Source organism: Oryza sativa, chromosome 4 (assembly GCF_034140825.1).
Source record: "Oryza sativa Japonica Group chromosome 4, ASM3414082v1".
In the NCBI taxonomy this organism is placed as follows: Eukaryota; Viridiplantae; Streptophyta; class Magnoliopsida; order Poales; family Poaceae; genus Oryza; species Oryza sativa.
In genome coordinates, this window is record NC_089038.1 from 22,128,475 (window position 1) to 22,145,683 (window position 17,209).

Here is a 17,209-nt window from a genome sequence, read left to right on the forward strand (position 1 = left end):
AAACAATATCTTTCACGGTAAAAATAAAAAAGAAAAGAAAAGTGACGTGCTTAGAAAATTAAAGAACATACATATTCACCAAAATCCAAATGTCCTCTTCTCAGCCTATGCAAGTATACAAAGAGCAGAACATTCACATTTGTTATGCTGTATCATGGCCCACATGTCAGTGATATTTGTTATGCTATATCATGGCCCACATGTCAGTGATAGTGGTGGTGGTGGCAGATACCATCGCTACCTCTCTAATGACATAGCGTTGCAAGGAGTCGTGCTGAAAAGATTCCATATGGTCCCTCCAGTGTTCTCCAGGATTTTACACCATCATTTACCAAACTCGTCCAACGTTTTAGAGCTTACCTGATCAAAGGTATTTTTGGATGCTATGAATAACAAAACAGACCAAAAGAAAATACACGATTAAGTTCTAAAATTCAAACTCAAACAAGCCGTAACAACGCCGATAACATGTTTAGGCTCATCCAAACACCCCACGTTCAACTAACATCTCCGGCCGTCTTTTCCACAGGGAAGCAGAGATTTTGACAGTTAGAAAATAATGGACATTAGACAATGGACAGGGCGAAGAAAAACCAACACCGCGACCTCTAAAGCTAGTAATAGCCTACATACTCAAGGAAATGGATGTCGACATATCTTTTCGGTATAGTATTACTGTGCTAGCGATCTTCCAGAGTTCTTGTCGACACCGTCATAGGTTTGAAGAAAACGATACCTCAGCCTCAGATCTATAGGACACAAGTAGACTCAGCAGAGAAAAAGATAGGCTTAGCCCGAGGACCTTGACGCAGTGACGCCGTTGCAGTTAGCAGCATCCTCATCGTTTTGTCTATAGCTGACTGTAAGCCTAAAATTTTTTTACTCCCTATGTCCCATTTTAAGTGCAGCCATGGTTTTTCGCTTCCAACTTTGAACGTCCGTCTTATTTGAACGCTCCCAACATAAGTCACAAGTAAAGTGTTATTCATGTTTTATCATCTCATAACAGCAAAAATACTAATTATAAAAAAATTTCAAATAAGACGGATGATCAAAGTTAGTTGAGTGCGGAAACTTATGGTTGCACTTAAAATGGGCGGATGGAGTAGTATATTTCTAGTGAATTAAAAGTCAATGGTGAAAAATAAATTACGATAAAAGAATACATCAAAATCCACTTTTCATTTAAAATCTAAAATTCAAATTTTGCTACTCACGCCAGTTTGGCTCCGACGTCGGTCGGTCGTTGATGTGTGCGTCGATTAGGCGCATCTTTTGCCCTGCTGACACGGGAGCAAAGATATCAGAGACAGCAACACTTGTGATAGGCTAGCTAGCAGCTACTAGTAATAAGCAGTTCAACGGTGACAACATCATATGCACAAACATCAACTGATCAAGCCATCGTCGATCAGAAGACCAGCGACCAGTGGAGTGTCCATTTCGCCAACGGGGAGATCTGCGAACGAAGCAAATTGTAATTGGTAAACAGAACTCAGACTAATCGGTATGCGGCGATGGTAATGCTGCTGTCAATTGCGTCACACAAGGACAGGACAGGACAGGACAGGAAAGATCAGAAGAGCAATAATTGGAGGGTAAACCAGAAAAAGGCGTAGTAAGGTATCCATTTTGATCAGCCGCAGTTACGAGAGCTTGAGGCGAAAAGGAAAGAGGCAGATGGAGTGAGCAATCGAAACGAAGCCAATCTGATTGAAAGAAGCCAACCTTGGCTTTGCTCTTGCTCCACCACCAAACCATGATGGAATGGCAGTGCCACCAAGGTGCCTGCCTGCACTGCCATGGAAGGGATAACCCAAAGCACATATGAGCTCCCAAAACCTGAACCCAGAAGTGGGCGACCCACCCATGGCACATGTGATGACATGCCAATGCACGCGCTGAAATGGACAGCTAGATATATGGCAAATGTGAATGAATCTTAAGAATTAGTAGCAAACTGTGAAGTTTTCAGGTTGTCACGATCATGTAATCTGTTCATGTACAAGGATGAAATTTCTTTCTTCGCAAAAATAGAAGGATGAAATTTTGTTCTAAGCAGTTTTAAATCCAGAAGTCCTCAAGCATGGAAGGCTACGAAGATGGATTCTAATCACCTGGGTGAATATCCACTCGTTTATTGCATGCCAAATAAATTGTTATGATTTTTTTTAAAAAAAATTGACAAGATAGATTAATATGTTTTTTTTAAAAAAATTGACAAGATAGATTAATATGTAATATATCACTATACAGGCATACACGTTTAAATTTGACTTCTATAAGTTATCAAAAAATAACAAATTAAACTCTAATTAGTATATTCTTATTACAACTTATAGAATTAAGATTCGAACTTGCATGTATATGAAGTAATATATTAAATGTTTATCTTGTCAAAAAATTTAAACTTTTTTATAACTATTTAGTTGATATGCAATAAACAAATAATGTCTACCAGAATATTAAAATAGTTCCCCGGCCAGCTATATGTGGATATTTTCAAGTTAGTGCAACCGGTGAGCCTTACAACCTACTGTGATCCAGTAGAACGAAGACGTGTGAAGTAAAAAAAAAGAACTTATACGTACCGCCATTGATTTGAAGAGCATGTCGAGCTGTTCCCTCTCAATGTTCCTGTGACACAAGGATGCAGAACCGCGTCATCACGACGTCACCCCGGGCAGGCGGACACCACATAAGCCACCTGTGTATGAACCGCGGGTCCCAGGGATTAGGTAGATGCCCACGTGGATCGCTGCTCTGCTGCCGCCACCAGCAACGCCACTGCACCAGCCACCGCCTCAACACTCGTCTGGAGTGGTGGACTTAGCCTAATCTTTGCATGGCCTGCCATAAAGAGACAAAGCATATGCATAAAAACTCTTCTTAAAGAAGAGAAGAGAATAGAAAAAAGGAAAAAGATAGGCAGAAAGGTAGGGAAAAAGTGCAGTGTATATGAGTTTCAGCACCATGGAATGATTGATTATTATTTTTCTTCGTTATTTTTTTTGTTTTACAAAAGATTGAGCTGTTAGAATACTTACTGGAAGATACTGGTGATCAGAGGATTATACTTGTATAACTGCAATAAGATAAGCATCTTACCAACTTCTTTGGACTGGGGGAGTACAGTGGTTAGCATATCATTGAATGGCTCAACAACTCAAAAAACTATATTAATATAAACCTCACTCTCGAATGACACGCTTTTATGCATAGCAAAGATAGCCTTCTTATCAATTGGCCAACATCTTACTTAACGGTGTGGTATCTACCAAATTATTCAGCAGCTTAGTATCACTATCATAAATCATTGTCATAATAGTAATACCTCCAAATTGAGCTCTGAAAATAATTTGAAATGATTGATGAATATCTATTTTGACGCGGCAGTTTGCAAACATGTGCATAGAATAGATGCAGCAGCAAGGAACTCGAGTGGCTTCATCTCCAAGTGACGCTCTTTGTACTTTACCACAACTTCACTGAACTCTCTGAAACTTGTTGGGGCCGGTATATGCGACAATAATTGATAATAACTATGGTCAAGAGGGATAAAGGAGCATGTTGGAGAAGGATGACGCTGGCATGACATCAGGAGGAAGACAGACATCATAGAAGAAATTTGTGCAGTAATGGCACTCGTAAAGCTCATTATTGGGCTGCAGGACACTTACCAGTAACATTTTTGTTGGAGATTTCAGAAAACAGTAGACGGTACTTCCATTGCTGTTCGACATACTTTATTTTCTTGCCTTTTTTTTTCCTTCGCAACTTCTTTAGATAATGGAAGCATTTAAATCTCCAGCCTCTATATCACTCGGCCAGAAGATTTTCATGGTAGTGTCCTAGCTTGCCAAATATCTGGTGAAAGATATAGAAGTAAGTTCATCAGTGGAGGAAGTAACAAAAGGATGATTGTAGACTCTACAGAAATCACTAAAGGATCAAAAAGAAATTATCCAAGCAATTAAAGTGAAAAAAACTTGGAGTAACGCAAACAAATTGAGATTACTGGTTCACTTCAGAATCAGATAAACATTTTTACTCTACAGAAATCACTAAAGGATCAATATAAGACTATTCTAAAATATGGTAACATCTGGTTAACATCCTTAATGAAAATGGAACATGATGCACTGAAGACTACCTTAATGCTGAAAAAGAAAAAAAAATTCGCTGATGCATTGAGCTGGGAGCATATTATGCCTTGAGCAAGCATGTCGGTAACATATCCATTGAATTTCAGTAGTACGCAGCTATGCGTAGCAGCGTCCAAACAAATCTCAAGAGACAGTTTGCTGCATGATTGATTGATATTAACATGGTATCCAACACACATCAAATAAGAGAAAGAAAGTCAAAACTCCAGTCTAATCTCCACCATAGTTTAATGACAGGATGAGGTTTCACATAACTTGGGCGTGCAACCTAAACAAGCTGGATGTGTGACTATGTCATCTCACCAATTACATCTCCTGACTTCAGATAAGAAACTCTAATGACTCGATTATACGTTTCATTGACAGTTCTCATGAGCAAAGAGATGGCACTTTATAAATTAATGTACCTAATGTAGCACAAAAGCAATATGTTATATTATGATCCATGCAAGAGCTAGTCTGCTATATATTAAAAACTTTGGATGATCGATGTCTATGTAACCTGATATATCCAAGCTGAGTCAATGACCAAATGCATTCTCAAAAGGTTAACCTAATCAAGGACACCGAAATGAACATCATTGCTACAAAGGAACTGTCTTTCTTGTTTCTTCAACTTTGTCGATAAAATATACCAAACATGATGAGGTGCCATGCATGCATGCCTTGATGAGCTTAATTTGTTAGTTCCCATCAATCCTTCTCAATAGTTAGTACAGCTGCATGCAATATATTCCCTGAACATCGAGGCGCAGATACTACTGTCTAAATCCAACACCAGCCTTTAATTGCATAGCATCATCAGCTCCCTCAATAGAAAATGCAGCATGGGGGAGGAAAAGAAGAAAGCATGGCACTTAAGCTGCCAGGCTTCTGAAGGCACCATGCATGCCTCAGCCGCCTCAAAAACCTTTCAACGCTCCTTGAATTGCACGTCTCTCTTTCTCCACACATTGCATACACGCATGCGGCCACTATAAGTAGCACCAAAGTCACCACATTAAGCAAGCACCTGCTCTCATCTTCTCCCCGTAGCCTTAGCTTCCACCCGCCTGCCTAGTCTATCTACTTCTTCTGCCTTACACTTCACCTCAGCCATGGCTGGAGCTTCCAACCTTCCTCCCGGTTTCCACTTCTTCCCGTCAGATGAAGAGCTCATCATTCATTTCCTCCGCCGCAAGGCCTCCCTCCTCCCTTGCCAACCTGACATCGTCCCTACTCTGATCTTGAATCTCTATGATCCATGGGAATTGAATGGTATGGGTCTAATATTTACCTCTATATGTTGTTGTTTTTGTCTTAGTCATAGCTGAGTGTTGATGTCAAACATTTTTACAGGTAAAGCACTCCAATCCGGTAACCAATGGTACTTCTTCAGTCATGCGACGCAGACTAGGACCTCGCCAAATGGGCACTGGAAACCCATTGCTGATGAGACAGTTATTAGTGGTGGTTGTAATGTTGGCCTGAAGAAGACCCTCATTTTCTTCATTGGGGAGCCCTTTGAGGCGATCAAAACTAACTGGGTCATGCATGAGTACCACCTAATGGATGGGAGTACCAATTGCAGCAGTAGCAGTACTTCAAGCAGTTCAAGCAAGCGGTCCCACAAGAAAAAAGGTCACTCAGACACAGTGAGTGCTGTACTGCTATATGCGTGTTTATTTATCGTGTTTAGTACTATATATCAATTGCATGACTATTTAACGTGGCTAACATATATGCATGCATGATCATTGCAGGAATCCAAGAACTGGGTGATATGCCGAGTGTTCGAATCGAGTTATGATTCACAAGTGAGCTTCCATGAGGAGGGCACGGAACTGTCATGCTTAGATGAGGTGTTTCTATCCCTAGACGACTATGATGAAGTCAGTTTTGCCAAATAATTAGAACCTTTATAGGAGCTGTTAGTAGGTTAGGTCCTTCACCTATCAAAACATTTGATCACAGTGATTCTCGCAAGAAAACTTAGTTTTATAAGATCAAATGGTTTGATAGCTGTTGAACCTAATGATCTAATAGACCAGATATGTAATTACTCATCTCCTCCCAGGAGTTGCATGCAACAAATTTGAGCTAGTTTTTAAGAACTATGATATTGCGAATATAGATTAATTGAGCATTTGTTGGTTTCTTTTGAAAAAGAAAACACATTTCGGATAATCACTTACTCAACAGTGAGCAATAATTAAGCACTTTTTTGGTGAATATGCAGAAGGCACATTTTTTTCGTTAAGGAAAAGACAAAGTTTTTTACACAGCAACTAAGCGATGCATGCATTGATTTTGGCCTACATCCTCTCCCACTCATTTTCTTTTTATGTATTGCAAATAATGGTAGTTTGCCCACAAAGCAAAGGGGATCAGTTAGACGCTATTGAAGGCATGCATGCTTGGTGAAGTGCTGTCACCATGCTGTCCATGCACTGTTGAGTTGCAAAATCAGTTAACTGATACCCAGGTAGCCAGTAGCCACTGAAGTTTCTACTCTAAACTTTAATTTGTCTTTTGCAGTGTAATAATTCTAGAAGAAGTTAGTAATAGCTTTGGATTATAACTAGATAACTATGGATACTAAGTATAACTTTGCTTTTTTTCTTCTACTACTAGTCTACTACAAAGATTATTGACTTCTCAATCCAATCATGAAAACACAACAACATAATGAATATACTAACTACTGGAGAAGTTGTCAATGCCACCTCCTATAATGCGTTGCTGTTGACATGAAAATGGCCCAGCATATATAAGTGAACAAGAAAAATACGGATAAAAGAAATAAAGGATTAATTATAACTACGATAGTGGTTTACATGTGTTACCTTTGAGTAGTCCTAATATTTTTTCTACCAATGAAGTACAAGTAGAGATGGGAAGAGAAAAACGAAACAAGGAAAGATGTATGCCTTATCTTCAAACGCTATATCTGCTATGCGCAGTGTGCTCACAATGTTGACTTGCTTATTTGCCATATTTCTAAATCAGTTATGCGATCAACTCTGAATGCAGTTATTGCTTCAAACTAGAAATGTTCTAATTGGTTAGTTGTTCCGAACAGTAACAGGAACATATGATAAAAATCAATGTACAGTAAGATACTAATTGGAATAAGTGGAAGTTGAGGAACTAACCATAGTGAAGCAACTGTCACTTGAATAAGAAGCCGGGATCAATTGGATTACAGCAGGAATTGACTCTCTTTTGTAAACTTTTTACATGCTCTACGTAATGGTGATTGGAGGAGCTTCTGGATTTTGAACCAAAAAAACAGAGAACCCTGAAAGGAGAAATAATGTGTAAGATCAGCTTTCCAATGTGAGGTCTTTAAAGCGATAAATATTTGAGAACTTAAACTTTAGGGCAGGAATGTCAATGGAGGGTAAAACCTAACAAATAAAATCTGAAGTTCTCTTCCTGAATAAAATCTGCAGTGCAAAGAGCAGCACTAAAAATCCAGTTTAATTTTCAAAGAAGTAAATTAATTAAATCCAGTTTTTGACCATGTAAAATTTTATAGTGGAAGTGTATTTAAGCTAAAAAAATCTCCAACATAACTTCTTCTGTAGAAATGGCATTACATATTTCAAGGTACTTAAATCAGCGGTGCCAAGCTGAGGTAACAATTTCCATTTGTGCCTCCTTTTGCGTTGCCTAAATATTTGGATGTAAAATGGTTTGCATATATGAATCCTCTATCTTAGTTTCCATAGTATATATGCTTTGTAAGTTTGTAATCCCCTTGATCACTACACATATCCATCACCTTTTGTAGAAAGGCTGCTGAATGAAGAGCACATGGTTTATCACAATAAGTACACATACCTTATCATGAAACCGATCACTTAAATTAGCCAAACAATCGAGAAAAAGATAGCTATACAAAGCCGTTTTTGGTGGTATTGGAGAGAACAGAAAACAAAAGTCTAATATAGTTTTCCAGGCAGTTCCTTAAAGGTATCTATCTGGTTTGCTTACCTACTACAAGAAATTAGAAATAGTAGATACTTGAGAACTTTACAGATCAGTCAGATTTCTGTTATTTCCGACATGGACAGGTTATGTCCTGAAGATGGTGTTCAAAAGGCAAATGAAGCTGCCAATAGGTACAAAGCCACGCATGTGCTACTTTTCTGCTACACACCAACTACATGCATGATAGAGATGAACTCATGGATAAGAACTGTTAGTGCCTAGGTCTGTTTCAATCCTGCCATACTAATTGTGTTAAACAAATAGAATCAAAGCAATATAGGACCACACGAAAGGATATTCCTAGAAGATCGGGGACACTGATTCTGTATGGACCATCTCAGATCGTTTATTAGTTAACAGTATTCCGAACAATAAGCATTTTATACCCAGTGTGAACATCTTTTTTTCGGGAATACGCAAGGAGCGCATTTTTTCCATTAAGAGAAATAAAAGTTATTTACATTTGAAAGAGAAAAACAGCACGGGACTGATACAGGACAAAAACAGACAATCCTAGGTCTATCTCTCGCGCTGATTTTGGCGACCAAACTCCCTCCTGAATTGCAGCGCAGGGATCGTTGGGTTTGCTTTACGCCAAAGAGAGGCTTCGTCCACCATCCCTCTAGCCACATCCACCCAAGATCTACACTGCTGATTGAAGATCCGACCGTTCCGTTCCTTCCATATTGTCCATGCTACCAATGTCACCACCGTGTCGAAGCCTCGACGATGTGACTCACTTAGCACTATTCTGCTATCGCACATCCATTGGTGAAAAGAAGCTTCATTCACCGGTAGGCAGTTGGGGTGGCCGATTGCTCTCAAAGTCCACCACCAAAGCTGCCTTGATTCTGGGCACCCAGTGTGAACATCTCAATCTCCGCCCCTTCTCCACAGTCCACAAATGGCACCAAGTACTTCATAGTTTATATACCGCATTGCCATCGTTTGGCAAGAGGAAAATCTCCAACACAGCATCTCAGATGCCACATTTCTAAGATCAGCAGCGTGAGTTGATTGGCCCGAAAAGCCCAAAACAGCTTAGTATCAATATCATGATTCGGCAAGAGAAGACATCTCCAGTACAGTTCTCAGATGCCACGTTTCTAAGATCAGCAGCATGAGTTGGTGAGCAAGAACAACTTAAATTTCACGAACTTTTTTTTAAACATCTGGGTGTTAACAGAATTTAACTCCACCAACACAAACATCAGAGAAACGACTAATATGCATAGGGCTGCAGAATTTCAAAATTTTTCGATAAGACGCAGAATCTCAAAATGAACCCTAAACCTCCCAACCCCCACGCCCAATCCCAGCCAAAATCCCTCGAAATCCTCCCCCTTCGAGGCTCCGATTCGCCCAATTCACCATCTGCTTCGAGAACCCCCTACCCTCCCCTCCCCGCGACGCTAGACGGAAACCAAATCGCATCTTCCGCCCTCACCACCCGCGGTTTAAACCGTGGAACCCATCACTCCATCAGCACAGCAATCACGGGACGGGAGGGAGAGAAGAACAACCTGGTGGTTCGTCGGAGGCATGCCCCGACGGCAGATACACGCCGCCGCGACTGCCGCCGCCGCCGGTGGCCACATAGCCTCGCCGCGCCGCGTCTTCCCGCGGAAGCCACAGGGAGAGAGACGGAGGGGTTCGTGTTGGGCTTCCCAAAACGCGAGGCCTTAGCGGGCCGGGCCCATCAGGCCCATGTGACACCAAACCCGGGAGGAGTTCCCGCCACGGAGTAAGTCCACTTTGGCTCCCTTAAAAAGTGACACGCTGTGGAGTTGACGTGGCGCTTAGGTGGCATTTGAATTAAAAACATATATATGGGACCCGTTTGTCATTCATACACATAATAAATTGTGGAGCCCACTGACATGTGAGCTCCACAAGTCATCTCTCTCTTTCTTCTTCCCGCCACCGCAGTCCGAATCGGACCCCGACTCCGAATCGAATTCGAATTCCCCGCGATTTTTTTTTTGTTTTTGTGCCTCCGCTACGCCGCGCCGACGGCCTCCTCTGCTTCCGATCATCTCTCTGGCCTTCCACCTTCGTCTTCCAACTCTCCGGCGATCCATCCATCCTTTGGGCCTTTTCGCTGTGATGGCGGCGGTGTCCTCCTGCGCCTCCTGCTCCGGCGCCGCCGGTTCTTTCTCCTCGACGGCGTCGTCCTTCTACGGGGGCGGCAGCAGCCGGATGATGATGATGAAGGCGGCGCGTTTCCCCTTCTTCGTGGAGATGGACGTCGGCGACGAGGTCAGCTCCTGCTGCCCACCTCCGTCCCCTGATTACACCCCGGCGAGCCCTCCCCACCGCCGGGCGGCCTCCCCGGATTACACCCCGGAGAGCCCTCCGCGACGCGCGGCGTCGCCGGATTACTCCCCGGCGAGCCCTCCCCGCCGCGCTGCGTCCCCGGATTACACCCCGGAGAGCCCTCCGCGACGCGCGGCGTCGCCGGACTACTCTCCGGAGAGCCCGCCTCGACGCGCCGCGTCGCCGGATTACACCCCGGCGAGCCCTTCCCGCCGCGCGGCGTCACCAGACTACACTCCGGAGAGCCCGCCTCGCCGCGCCGCGTCTCCCGATTACACCCCGGCGAGCCCTTCCCGCCGCGCGGCGGCGTCGTCACCAGACTACACTCCGGAGAGCCCTCCCCGCCGCCGCGCGGCCTCGCCCGACTACAGCCCGTCGACGCCTCCGAGGCGCGCTGCTTCGCCGGACTACAGCCCATCGACTCCTCCGCGCCGCGCTGCCTCGCCGGACTACAGCCCATCGACCCCTCCGCGACGGGCTGCTTCGCCGGATTACACCCCGATGTCTCCTCCGCGCCGCGCTGCCTCGCCGGACTACACCCAGATGACGCCTCCGCGCCGCGCTGCCTCGCCGGATTACACACCGTCGACGCCTCCTCCGCCTCGTGCTGCTTCGCCGGACTACACCCCCAGCACGCCACCCTCGTCTCCTCTGCCGTCCGCGGCAGAGTCCTTCACGGTTCCGCCGCCACGCCGCTACCATCCCTACCAGAGGAGCCGCTCCGGCGGTGCCTGCTCGTCGCGCGCGATCCGGGTCATCGGCGACCAGCAGCATCGCCGCCGTGTCTTGCTGCTCTGAGTACTAGACAAGTAGTGAAGTTAAGACATCCTGTGATAGGAAATCTTGGGAGTTCTTGATGTAAATTTCTGCTCTATCTATCAATGTAATCTATGGCAGAATCAGCTGTATGCCATAATCTATTCTTTGGTGAATACTGTAGTAATATGATGTTTATGAATCAATGAGTAAAAGCATTCAGATTATGAAGTTCTTGTTCTTCTGTCCATGGCTTCTGCATCAGCGTTCAGTGACTGTAAAGTCTGGGTTTCTGCTTTGTTCAAAAAAAAAAGTCTGGGATTCTGATATTCTATCACTGCTGTTGATCAGTAACATGAAGGCTGTGTTTAGTTCACGCCAAAATTGAAAGTTTGGTTGAAATTGGAACGATGTGATGGAAAAGTTGGAAGTTTATGTGTGTAGGAAAGTTTTGATGTGATGGAAAAGTTGGAAGTTTGATCAGTCAATAGTAAGGATAAGGGAACAAACTGATCAGTCAATAGTAAGGATTATCCCTGAATCACTGATGAGATTCTCTAAACCTGTCAATCTGATGAATGTTAAATGAAGTTCAGTGGTAAACTTTCTGTTTCTGAAGAAACTTTTTCTCCCACTGCCTCTGCTAGTTTGTTCAATATACTAAAATTCTGAGTTCTTGCTTTGAAAACTTCTTCTCCGATTGGTTGCTCATGATCGTTCGAGTTCATAAACAGCACACGCTCTTCCTTGAACTTTCAGAACCACTCGATGACATTGCACTGTTTGTTCGAAATACTAAAATTCAGATCCTTTGTGTTGACAACCTGTGCTTAGCAACTTCTCTCGATGAAGCAGCTGTGTTTTTCTTTATGATCATCTCGCTGCTTTTGGCTGCTCATAATTCTTCGAGTTCATAAACTGTTCTTTGCACTTTACACAACCACTCGATGGCATTGCAAGACTCGATCAAAATTTGCAGGCTGCATGCACAGTGTAAGGAACAAGAGTCTGAAGTCTGAACTGACGGCTCAATCACTGAAGGCCCAATCTGTATACTGCAGAAGTGCAGATATCTCTCTGTCAGATTTTTCAGATCCAAACGAACACTCCAGTGAACAAACACCGGCAGCATCGCCAAAAGAATCAGGAATGTCATTTCCAAGTGACTCTCACTCTGCATGCCATTGGCGACATGGCATTGGTGAAAGAAACCGGTCAAAAAACCTCAGCAGCCGAAAGGGATGTTTCTTCAGAAAAAGCAAGAAGGAAAAAAAATGCACGCTCGATTGATCTAGAAGATCGGTGGATTTGAATAAATTTGATCGACCAGAACAACCGTGAATTGGCATCAAATAAAGAATATGCAACGCTAGTACACGTGCACCTCTGATCCTCTCCTCTCTTGCTCCATTTGCTCCATGACCTAACCTTATCTGAAAAGAAATATACTCGATGGCTCAATAGACGTTACGGCTAAGATTCTCCAAAGACCAACACGCGCGGGAAGAATTTTTCAGACAGGATTTCCTCCCAAGAATTGTTCTGCTGATGATGCATGCACAATGTGATTCAGATTCAGAAGCATCATCTTGTCTTTCAAGTTGAGAGCTGAAATCGTCTACTATTTGATAGTAGTGGCTGGTAGTGGTACTAGTAGTATTCTGAAATGAACATGCGTTCCACAAAAGAGGTTCAGAGGAGTTTTCTCTCAAGAATGTTCTACGGATGATGCATGTGCAATGTGATTTAAATTTAGAAGTATCATCTTCTCTTTCAAATTGAGCCAAAATCCTCTCTTTCATACTACTACTAGTATTCTGATTTCTGAAACGAGCATGTGTTACACATGGTTCAGAGAAATTCTCTCTCAAGAATGTTCTACCGATGAGGCGATGATCGATGCATGCACAATGTGATTCAAATTCAGGAGCACCGCCTTGTCGTTCAAATTGAGCCAAAATCCTCTTTTTGAAGAGAAGCTTAATACTAGTATTCTGAACGTCCACGACTTTGCTAGGGTTATATATCTTGCCGATTTGTGTTTTCTGTTATCTGGTCCAAAGTTACAGCTCACAACTAGCAACACACTTTGAACAGTACATCCTTCCTATCCATGGAATCTGACTTGGAATTCCAGAACTTCACCTGCTGCTGCTTTGAACTGACAGTTTGCTGGCATTTCAGTTAACCATCACTTTGGCACTTAGCTGTTCTTTTTACTTTTTTTTTAAAAAAAAAGTTCATTTATTTTTGGTGTGATGAGGAAGATGCCTAACTCGCTAGGCTCCAAAACACCAGCTTCTGAAATTTGGGTTTATACCTCACTAAGGTCACTATCTCCATAAACTTTCTGTTTTCTTCAGTCCTCACTCTGTTTCTGAATATCAGCAAATATGTTTCACGCGGTCAGAGGTGAAAAATATTGTTTCGTGGATTGGACAAAAGTTTTTTCTTATTGGAGAGGTCAACCGCGTAAATCAACTGTCGACGGTGAGTCGCGGTTTACATATGTCACACTCTCGTGGTAGATAAATAAATACACAATTTCAATTTTATTTTGTAAAACCAGGCACCAAAACAAAATTAATAGAAATTTGTTTTTTAAAAAATATGAATTTTCTTTTAAAGAAAGGCCGTACTCACTTGAGTCTAGAGACAGTGCGACAACATCTGAAGCCCACAGGAAGTTGTAAACTCCATATGTAGCCCAAAAAGACTGCAAATTCAGGCCGGCGCAGCAATTTATTAATGGTTTTCGGACCAATATGTTTGAACCGAAAAATACTGTATTTCAACTTTGAAGTCAAATTGTTAGGCCGGTTTTCTACGGTCTGAGCAGTGCAGTGCGCAGTTGCGTGTGTTGGCGGTCTAATCTTTGAAAAAGCCGGCGTTGGCTTCGTGCGATTAAAAAACTCGTGGTAAAACATTGCGGAGGAGAGACCAGTCATTAATGCACCAAATTGACAGCAATCGCCATTTACCGTCTTGAATTTGTTAATTGAACATAAGTCAACTTTGTTCAAACTTCAAAGGCCCCTTTTTAGGAATGATTAAATTGGCAATACATATGATCGTGCTAGCAAGCCAGCTAGCACTGGACTGAAGACTTCATAGTTCATAATTCAGACCCCAATTGTTCCTGTCCACAAAACAGTATTCCATATGAATTATGGGCTCATGGCATCAATATCGGTAGTTGATAGAGTAATCAATAATCATCAATTCCGTCTTTATCTCTCGTTAGAGCCATGTCTCTGACATCATTTCATTAACTCATTTAGGTCACAAATATCCGTCTAAACATATGAGCTACAAACAAAATTCACTTGTTATATTCCATCTAACAGTGAGCCTTTTTATGATATTTGGACTTTGGAATGTATTAGAGGTCTACCACCGTATCTCCTAAAATAAATCTGAGATCATGGACTTCGTTTTTCTAAATGATGGAAGTATAACTTCTGGTTTCTGCAATTTACATTTTTCTTGGTCAAAAGGATATATAGGAGATATAAAAGAAAAACTTGATCAGCAAGGAAAAACCCCTCCACGGCTTTTCACTAAGAAGAAACATTGCCAAAACTAGCCGAGAAAGGCCGTGAACCCTAGCCCATTGACACACGGATCCACTCCCCATGGTTCGTGCTTTTAGCCCCCTGCCCTCTACACAAGGGTCTGCTCACCATAGGTCATTTCTTAACACGTCTTCTAACCAAGGGGCATGTTAGAATATGTGTCGAATATATAGTCCTATTTGGTTACAGTTGGACTTGGAGTTGTAGAGTTGTAATAGGTGTTAGAGGTGGAGTTAGAGTCGGGCTCTGTAACCCGGTATCTCTCTTAAATAGAGAGGAGGTACCACAATGTAACCATGGCGACTACAATGTAGCATAGACACGCAGGGAGATAATGGCGACGAGGCTATGGACTCATAGCGGCTAGTAGCTATATTGGTTGAGGAGGAGCGCTCATAATCAGAGCCCCGGGGATGTAGGCTTTTGCTGAACCTCGTTAACAAATATCGTGTGTTCCTGTGTCGTCATCTGGTATGTCTTGGGTGATCAATGACTGAAGCGATCGGGAAGGTTAGTCGTCGTTCCGCTTTATCGACTAATTTTTGTAACAGGGCCAACGAGTGACCTTTTATAAATCAACTCTATGCAGATCCACTCCCCCATGGTTCAGGCCTTAACTCGTGCTGAGATCCCTACCGTGCACACGAGGGGCACCATAGGTCATTTCTTAACGTGTGTATAACCAAGGGGACATCGAGTGATTTTTTTTAAAACCAACTCTGGAAATTCGCTTCTGAGAGGACTCGAACCCAGGCGCGCTGGTGTGTGCAACTAGAGTGTTACAACCATAAACCATAGGCTACAGACCAGTTCGTAGTATTAGAAGATATTGGCTTAACATTTTGAGTAACATTCTGGTCATGCCCTTGATGTCACTTGTATTTTTTTTTGAAGATACACTTCTGAAAAGTTAAGTTTGGCCATCTGTCTCCATCTCCTATGGTCTTATATGATCAATGCATGATGGCCACCAATATAGGGTGTGTTAGTTCACTCTAAAATTAGAAGTTTGGTTAAAATTGGAACGATGTGATGAAAAAGTTAAAAGTTTATGTGTGTAGGAAAGTTTTGATGTGATGAAAAAGTTGGAAGTTTGAAGAAGAAGTTTGGAACTAAACTCGGCCATAATCACCAATTTTTCACCACTCTACATAGCCTAGCCCTGTGCAGATAAGAGTCCCTTGATTTGGGTAATGCTGCTGCCCCTGCCGGCTACACTGCCCTCAAAGTGCAGTGTAAACTGTAGTCCCCAGACTTTTGCACTGTCATAGCCGCAGTTAAGCTGGCATTAGCACCTAACTCAGCACTGCATTGTTTAGTTTTAAGTGTGTCGCTCGAGGTGCCAATCAATTAACCAATGGAGATTGTAGATTCAACTGTACAGATCATATATTGTAATCTAGTGATCTTTGTCTTGTAAGAAAGATTCTTTCTTTCTGTCCTGGAGCAGTGCCACTCTTGCAGCCTTAATGTGTGATCTCCTGATTTTTTTTAATTATTATTTTTTTAAGATGTGGTCTCCAGAAATTTATTCATATCAAAAGAAAAGAGAGTGAACAATGGACCAAGCAAACATATAAATGAATTTTGGAGAAAGTTATCTTTTTTTGGCTGTAGAGTAAAGAAGTATAGGAAATGAAGTGATCTGAATAATGCCTTGTTTGCATGTGTTGATCATAATGCTTTCAAAGCACTCAATTTTCCAGGTCATAACTGTTTTCATGTGCCATGTTAACATCAACCACACTCATTATGTTTGTTCCAAATGATATAATCATGGCACATGGAGTACTGCTTAAGAGTTCAGGCTAGTCCATAGTTGGCTACAGTACTAGTAGCTGTGCCCGTAGCTTATATATGATTCATCCATTATCTAGAAAAAAAAAGTCGATACGCCCATAATTCAGGATACAGAAACACGTACATATCTCAAACTGTTTTAGAATACACTCTCCAGTAACCTCGTCACATTCAGTTCGAAATGTCTCTTTCAGAAACCAAAAGATAAACAAATAGAGATTGATTTTTTTTAATCTCCTTGTGCCGGCCATGGCGGGTCAGGATCTTCCCAAGTTGCAAACTTGGTGGTAGACAATTCTTAGTCTTACATAGTATGCTTCAACAAAAAAAAAAAGTCATAATTAACTATCCAATTTGCGCAAATGATCTCAGCTCAGCAGCCTCTTTGGCAGTTCCAATCTGTAAAATTGCATCCCGACCGGTCCCCAACTCTGACTGTCCCCACGTTTTCAGGCTGTTTGCAAATTTTCTCTCTCATCTAATCTCTCTCTGTCTCGGCCTCTCCTGTTCTGGTCCAATCACTAGACCTTTCCCTTTCTATGACTAAACACTAGCAAAAGAAAGTTCTTCAGTTTTGCCTCTTCTTGCCTTTATCTTGCAGCCATTGCACACACCTCACTT

At 42.3% G+C, this 17,209-nt stretch overlaps 1 protein-coding gene and 1 non-coding gene across 7 annotated transcripts; one reads left to right on the forward strand and one right to left on the reverse strand.

Moving 5' to 3' along the window:
• Positions 1-32: 32 nt before the first annotated feature.
• On the reverse strand, positions 33-9,774 carry LOC4335909 (uncharacterized). Of its 6 annotated transcripts, XR_010741180.1 has the most exons (8): positions 9,665-9,774; positions 7,301-7,446; positions 3,681-3,867; positions 2,592-2,850; positions 1,729-1,792; positions 1,373-1,459; positions 1,218-1,280; positions 33-360 (listed from the first exon to the last, which is right to left on the reverse strand). It is a non-coding gene; the product is annotated as an uncharacterized protein (transcript). The 6 variants fall into 6 exon arrangements; XR_010741178.1 differs by lacking the exon at positions 1,729-1,792 and having other exon boundaries at positions 1,388-1,459; XR_010741179.1 differs by lacking the exon at positions 1,729-1,792 and having other exon boundaries at positions 1,218-1,283; positions 1,388-1,459.
• Positions 5,171-6,291, forward strand: LOC4335910 (NAC domain-containing protein 104). Its single transcript, XM_015778557.3, has 3 exons — positions 5,171-5,423; positions 5,505-5,800; positions 5,909-6,291. The coding sequence occupies exons 1-3, from the start codon at positions 5,264-5,266 to the stop codon at positions 6,053-6,055; spliced, it is 603 nt and encodes a 200-aa protein (XP_015634043.1). The 5' UTR covers positions 5,171-5,263; the 3' UTR covers positions 6,056-6,291.
• Positions 9,775-17,209: the final 7,435 nt, after the last annotated feature.

Coding starts and splice junctions, on each gene's coding strand:
- LOC4335910 (XM_015778557.3), top strand. CDS start 5,264: ATGGCTGGAGCTTCCAACCTTCCTCCCGGTTTCCACTTCTTCCCGTCA. Junction 5,424..5,504: donor TGATCCATGGGAATTGAATG/GTATGGGTCTAA, acceptor ACATTTTTACAG/GTAAAGCACTCCAATCCGGT. Junction 5,801..5,908: donor AAAAAGGTCACTCAGACACA/GTGAGTGCTGTA, acceptor TGATCATTGCAG/GAATCCAAGAACTGGGTGAT.